At 35.7% G+C, this 7,795-nt stretch overlaps 1 protein-coding gene across 1 annotated transcript in view; it reads right to left on the bottom strand.

Moving 5' to 3' along the window:
• The window catches only part of LOC134688588 (uncharacterized), a 29,071-nt gene extending 22,814 nt beyond the window's left edge, over nucleotides 1–6,257 (bottom strand). Inside the window, exons 1-2 of the mRNA XM_063549396.1 lie at nucleotides 6,149–6,257; nucleotides 912–2,678 (exon numbers count right to left, since the gene is read on the bottom strand). Coding sequence (XP_063405466.1) covers nucleotides 912–2,601 — 1,690 coding nt within the window. The 5' untranslated portion in view covers nucleotides 2,602–2,678; nucleotides 6,149–6,257. The remainder of the gene's footprint in view (nucleotides 1–911; nucleotides 2,679–6,148) is intronic.
• Between the last annotated feature and the right edge of the window lie 1,538 nt (nucleotides 6,258–7,795).

Raw genomic sequence — 7,795 nt, forward strand, 5'->3', positions numbered from 1 at the left:
CTAATATTTACCATAAGTGTAATCCCTGAAACTCGGTGTAATGGGACTTTCTATTTATTCAAACTTGAGATCTTACTAATATTTACCATAAGTGTAATCCCTGGGACTTGGTGTAATAAGACTTTCTATTAATTCTAACTTGAGATCTTACTAATATTTACCATAAGTGTAATCCCTGGGACTTGGTGTAATGGGATTTTCTATTAATTCTTACTCGTGATCTTACTAATATTTACCATAAGTGTAATCCCTGGAACTCGGTGTAATGGGACTTTCTATTAATTCTTACTTGTGATCTTACTAATATTTACCATAAGTGTAATCCCTGGACCTCGGTGTAATGGGACTTTCTATTAATTCTTACTTGTGATCTTACTAATATTTACCATAAGTGTAATCCCTTGGACTTGGTGTAATAGGACTTTCTATTAATTCCAACTTGAGATCTTACTAATATTTACCATAAGTGTAATCCCTGGAACTCGGTGTAATGGGACTTTCTATTAATTCTTACTTGTGATCTTACTAATATTTACCATAAGTGTAATCCCTAGGACTTGGTGTAATGGGACTTTCTATTAATTCTAACTTGAGATCCTACTAATATTTACCGTAAGTGTAATCCCTAGGACTTGGTGTAATAGGACTTTCTATTAATTCCAACTTGAGATCTTACTAATATTTACCATAAGTGTAATCCCTGGAACTCGGTGTAATGGGACTTTCTATTAATTCTTACTTGTGATCTTACTAATATTTACCATAAGTGTAATCCCTAGGACTTGGTGTAATGGGACTTTCTATTAATTCTAACTTGAGATCCTACTAATATTTACCGTAAGTGTAATCCCTAGGACTTGGTGTAATGGGACTTTCTATTAATTCTAACTTGAGATCTTACTAATATTTACCATAAGTGTAATCCCTGGGACTTGGTGTAATAGGACTTTCTATTAATTCCAACTTGAGATCCTCACTGATGTTCTGTTGCTGTAGAATCTCTCTTGTCATATAATCTTTACAACTTCTATAATCAAAATAATCCACCCCTGACGACATCATGTGACTCTGATCTGTCTCTGATGCTGTGGTTCTACTGAAGATACCAGTATCTACTGATTCATGTATGGGTGATTGGGGGAGGCAAGTGGCAAAGGCTGGTGGAGATTGAGATTTCAGTTCGTCTCGTGTTTTACAGTATTTTTTCTGTACATGTTTGAGAGAGTCTGATGTGTCAGAAGATGATCCACTAGAACTGTTCCGACATTCATTTAACAATACATCAAAGTTTGGTATTTGTATGGATGAATTACTATCCTCACTAGATGAGATATGAATGGATGGTTGACTTTGTTTGTTTTGATTGGTTGACTGAACTGATGAACTGCTGCCTGAATGGCTATCTTTAGATCCACCATTAATTGGAGGTGTGTCTATCGTTAATGATGATTGACTTATTGCACTTAAGTTTGGTATTAAATCGTATTGTTTGTGTTTGTTTCCACTTTTTACAGTTATTTTTTCACTGTCAGATTCATTACTACTTGGACTCAACAACCCAACCAAATTGTCTTCTTTACAAGGATTACAACTACCATCAATCTGATCTGATATCTGATGGTCTAAACTGGTTCCCTGTTCATCAAAACTTTTCCTTGTTTTATCACTGTTTGCTCCTTGATGTTCAGTATTGCTTTCCTCATGTTCTAAACCATCCTGATTAAAACTGCCCCCATCAAAAACCGATCCCTGACTGAGCTGAGATTGAACAGAGCTAGCCTTGTCACTATCTCCTGTACCGTAGCCACTGGATCGGAACTCACGTCTCTTTCTATCTGCATCACAGGAGCTGTCGTCATCATCAGTTTTACTTTCAATAGAATTGTCTTCATCTTTTTTCTCATTTAAACTGAAGCTGACAGACCGTGACAGTTTAGGATTTTTTTGGCTATTCTGTCGTAAGATTGATATTTGTTCTTTGGTGGTGGCAATTGATTGCACTGGTTCGTTAGAACTAGCTGTACTTGACTTGTTGGAAGATGAACTGACAACATCGGGTGAATTGTCTGACAAGTTCTGTCTACGACTTTTGAAACTGTCCGTTTCATTTTCTAATCCTTTAGGAACAATATCAGGTAAACTAAGTGATCTTCTAATTCCTGTGTCTTCTAAGTTGTCAGATTCCCGTGATCTGTGATAAATCTCACGTCTGAGTTGAGCACTAGAGTTACTGTCGTCACTACTTTCTTGACTGTCAAAATGAGGGACCACTTGATCAGAATTCCTCATGAATACATCATCATTTCCAGGCGCTATCACATGATCTTCATTTGTCTGAGTGAAGACTTCATCAACCTGATCAATTGATTTCCTTACAACCTTTTCATTGGTTGGCTGAAAGACTTCATCCAGAACCTGTTCATTGGTTGGCTGAAAGACCTCATCAAGAACTTGTTCATTGGTTAAGACCTCATCAGTAGATTTGCCTTTGTCCTGATCATCTGAATCATCCTCTCCACTTCCAAACAAATCTTCATCAGCCACCGATATCTGAGCTGCCAGTAATGCTGGACAATTGACAACATTCAATTTTTGTGCCATTTCTCTATGTCCAAGGTAACCACATGTTATTTACTACATCATGAGACCAGTAATACAGCCTCTACATTGTTATCAATCTGCAAATAAATATTAAAAGTAATTACAGTGGAAAATATTTTCTAAAAATCTACAAAAGTTTATGAAAAATGTTAAAAAATGACTATAAAGGGCAATAACTCCTAAATGGGTCAACTGACCATATCAGTCGTGTTGCCTTATTTGTAAATCTTAATTTGCTGAACATTATTGCTGTTTACAGTTTATCTCTATCTATAATAATATTCAAGATAATAACCAAAAACAGCAAAATTTCTCAAAAATTACCAATTCAGGGGCAGCAACCCAACAACAGGTGGTCAGATTCATCTGAAAATTTCAGGGCAGATAGATTTCAACCTGATTTACAGTTTAACCCATGTCAGATTTACTCTAAATGCGTTGGTTTTTGAGTAAAAAGCCAAAAACTGCATTGTACCCCTATGTTCCATTTTTAGCCATGGCGGCCATCTTGGTTAGTTGGCTGGGTCATGCCACCCATTTTTTAAACAAGATACCCCAATGATGATTGTAGCCAAGTTTGGTTTAATTTGGCCCAGTAGTTTCAGAGGAGAAGATTTTTGTAAAAGTTGACAACGATGACGGACACTGGACGCCAAGTGATGAGAAAAGCTCACTTGGCCTTTTAGGCCAGGTGAGCTAAATTAGAGGCTCTAAAGAGCCTCTGTCGCTCACCTTGGTCTATGTCAATATTCAACAATGGACGGAAATGGATTCATGACAAGCTTGTGTTTTGGTGATGGTGATGTGTTTGTACATCTTACTTTACTGAACATTCTTGCTGCTTACAATTATTTCTATCTATAATGAACTTGGACCAGTAGTTTCAGTGTAAATGTTAGTAGAAATTTACAAATTTTATGAAAATTGTTATAAATTGGCTATAAAGGACAATAACTCCTTGGGGGGTCAATTGACCATTTTGGTCATGTTGACTTATTTTTAGGTCTTAATTTGCTGTACATTATTGCTGTTTACAGTGTATCTCCATCTTTAATAATATTCATTGATATAACAGCAAAATTTCCTTAAAATAACCAATTCAGGGGCAGAAACCTATCAAAAGGTTGTCCGTTCCATTTGAAAATTTCAGGGCAGATAGATTTCGACCTGATTAACAATTTCACCCCAGTCAGCTTTGCTTTAAATGCTTTGGTTTTTGAATTATAAGCCAAAAACTGCATTTTACCCCTATGTTCTATTTTTAGCTGTGGCAGCCATCTTGGTTGATTGGCCGGGTCATGCCACACATTTTTTAAACTAGATACCCCAATGATGATTGTAGCCAAGTTTGGTTTAATTTAGCCCAGTATTTTCAGAGGAGAAGATTTTTGTAAAAAGTTAACGACGACGCTGGACGCCAAGTGATGAGAAAAGCTCACTTGGCCTTTTAGGCCAGGTGAGCTAAAAAATGGTTAAAAATTGACTATACAGGGCAATATCTCCTAAAGATACCAGAGGGAGAGTCAAACTCAAAGATAGAAATAAACTGACAAGCCATGGCTAAATATAAAACGACAAACAGACAAATAATAGTACAGAAGACACAACATAGAAAAAGAAAGACTAAGCAACACCAACCCCACCAAAAACTTGGGGTGATCTCAGCCTCAGGTGCTCTGGAAGGGTAAGCAGATCCTGCTCTGCATGTGGCATCTGTCATGTTGCCAGTTGTTTATGTTAATAAAAATCTGGTAAATAGTTTAATTTGGTAGGTCAAATTCCTAGGGGGAATGGTATAGTTACCACATAAGGAACATATCCGATATCATCTGTGAAAAATATTCCTTAATGGTCCACCAACTTGTGGTGGCGTCCATAATGTTCTGTCTTTCATGTCCTTAATAAGACTTAAATTATATAAATTGGGTAGGTTATACATTATAACAGTCAGGGGACTTACTGAAATAAGTGATTTTTTAATCACTTATTTGAGTAGCAAATTCAAGGTTGTATATCACAAATTGGGATTTTGTAGTTTTTTCAAAATTTTAAACACATAGGTTTAGATAATATCTTTTAATTAGTAAAATTTAAAAAATATGTACTTTTTGCTTCTTTTAAGTAGCAAGGTTCAAGCCTTTGATGCCATCATTTAGCTGAAAATTCCATTTTAGTTGAAAAAATGCTATAATAATGGCTTTACATAATGAGCTGATACTTTCTTAAAAGATTTTTCAAAGCAGTAGGAGTATATTTCCTGTGAAGTTCAAGGTTTCATCTTTCAGATTATGTAATAAAATTCTACCGTTCGTTCGCGATAAAATTTCACTGTTCGGGGGTGTTGAAATTAGTTTGGGTTATTAACAGTATGATACTTTAAGAAGTGATTTTTGGGAAGGAAATTGAGGTCTGATACGTAAACAAGTGATTTTTATGTCATTATCCTAGATTCAGTACAAGGTCATCACCTGAAATGACCTGGCCATCCTAGACAACACAGATGTTGGTTCTGATAAGTTTAGAAACATAATTAGTCCCTGGATCATTAGTATTCTATATTTAAAGCTACATTAAAATTAAATCACGTCTTCTAGTGATTTATTTGTACTACTTAAACAGGTGATTATTAAAGAAAGACAACTCTAACGTCCAACCTTTATGGAAATAACGTTACTTGAATCAGTGATTTAGAAAATCACTTGTTTAAGTAAGTCCCCTGACTGTATAATATTATGTTTTCTTATTTCTTACACCATGTACACGGACTATGAGTGGAATTCTTCTTGACTCATATTGAAGTTTGCTTTACTAAATATGTCTGAACTGTATCAGATTTTTTCAGAGCCGGATTAAAGGGGTCTCATTCGGGGTGTTTGATCCTGGATCCCGCTTATTGTTTTCTGAGAATCCCATATATATCCTACTTCTCCTTGCCATAATAACGCATGTAAGTTCCTCTGTACCGCCAGACTTTCCTGTTTTCACGCTTAATTGTTCAACTTTCACTTATCATGCTTAATTGTTCAACTTTTACTTATTCAACTTTCACTTATCATGCTTAAAAAATCAGCAAATCCTGTGTCACACTTAGACCCCAATGAGACCCACATAAGGGTGCTCAGGGAACCGTGCTCAGGACCCCCCCCCCCCCCCCCCCCCAACCCCAACCCCTTTTTTATGGAGTTTTATTTAAGGCTAGTCCAGTTTTTTTTACCTCTACCATTATAAATTGAAATAGTTTGATAGCCCATGAATGGGGCTGCCTTTCCAAGTCTCCTCTTAGGCTCTTAAGTTTTAATAACGAAAAAAGTCCAAAGATGTATAGATAATGAAATGTATAAAAGGAAGGGAGAAAGCTGAACAGCATGACACTATTAAGTAACAACCCTAAAATGCCGAAAATACATGCTATAACTTTGTATAAGAAGCGATTTAATAATATTGTTGTTGTGGGAATTCCCAACTAATTTTTAATCATATGACATCTCGTTTGTTTTTACGAAGAACAACCAATTCTACGCAACCTAATTAGTTAATGTGAACTTACCTAGCACCTTAATGTCAACCTTTTACCTGTCAGCATTTCATATGTTCATGAACCTTGAAATTCTTAGAATCCATAACGTTACCCATTCAACGGGACTGGGAAAAGAAATGGGTCACGGAGTTCAGAAAATCATCATTCGGAAATAACTAGATTTATCCTCGCTTTGCCTTTTAAAAAAGACCAGACTACGGACTACGACAATAATAAATATTTCAGGCATAGACCTACATGTTGGTAATAAGAATGATTAAAATTGTCAGAATAAATTCTATTTGTAATTAAATATTATAAATACCAGGGGCGGACCATAGACATTTAAAAAGGGGAAAGGTTATTTCCTTCGGATTAAATATAATATACTGCCGAGCAAAGCGAGACAAAACAAAATTTAGATGATTTTTACAAAAACAAGAGTGAAAAACATAATGAATTTTCATGAATGAAAATAATATTTGATGCATTATGAAGGCACTGTCTACGCCCACTGGATCCAATCCATCCGCGTCACTGTATACCTTTTTGAATCATATAATTATAAATCATTTTCCTGACATCACTGGACATTCTAAATATCTCTAAAGGCTCTCCCCAAAATAAATGCCGGAAAATGAAAGAAGTGTGCTAACTCCCCATTACATTGAACAAACTCAATGACAATCTTTTCCATTAGATTAAACAAACCCATGACATCACTTTCCTTTCCATTAGATTAAACAAACCCAAAGTGACTATCCTTTCCATTAGATTATTAAACAACCCCATGACTATCGATTCGAATAGATTAAACAAACCAACGACTACAGTCATTGGACAAAAGTGAGTTCCCAGTCAAAAAAAATCCTATCATTTCAACTAAAATCTATATTTTTCAAAAAATTATTATAAAGTAACTATATATATATTATATATGAACGATTTTCATAATATAGATACCAAAAGATGTAGAAATGTCTGAATTTAATTGTTTATTTGTTTTGTAGCGTTGTCGTTTTTGTATGGATTCGTGTTTGTCGATGTGTTATTTTGGTAGCGTAAATTACGTAAAATCCATACTCAAATGGCACAAAGAAAACAAACCACAACACAAAGTTTCAAATCAAATCACTATATTATCTGTTAAATGTATATCAGTTTGACACAATAAAACAGTTGAACAATAATCCTAATTCACTAACACAATATTACTCTCAACACTTCTAGCTAACAATCTCAATTCTAACTCTTTCTATTACTACTATTCCACTCTGATCTCTCTCGCATCCCCTTATATAGTACAGGCGGTACCCCGACGGTTCCAAAAATGGGGTACCGGGCGGTTCTAAGGATACCGGGCGGTACCTCAACGGTTCTAAAGATTGGCTACCGGGCGGTACAGTTTTAAAGATGAGGTTACCGGACGGTACCCCGACGGTTCCAAAGTTAGGGTACCGGGCGGTTCTATAGATACCGGGCGGTGAATTTAAATGCTATGATATGAAACCGTTCAAATAAATAAAAATACTGGGCATTGCCCTGTAGAAATGTAATTTAACCCAAACGTATTAATAAAAAGATATCTTACATAATAATAAATTATACAGTCAAACTAAAATCGCTACAATCCACCCCCCCCCCCCCGCACCCCCCCCCGTTGAACTAGCAATTGAA

This window comes from Mytilus trossulus, chromosome 10 (genome assembly GCF_036588685.1).
Source record: "Mytilus trossulus isolate FHL-02 chromosome 10, PNRI_Mtr1.1.1.hap1, whole genome shotgun sequence".
In the NCBI taxonomy this organism is placed as follows: Eukaryota; Metazoa; Mollusca; class Bivalvia; order Mytilida; family Mytilidae; genus Mytilus; species Mytilus trossulus.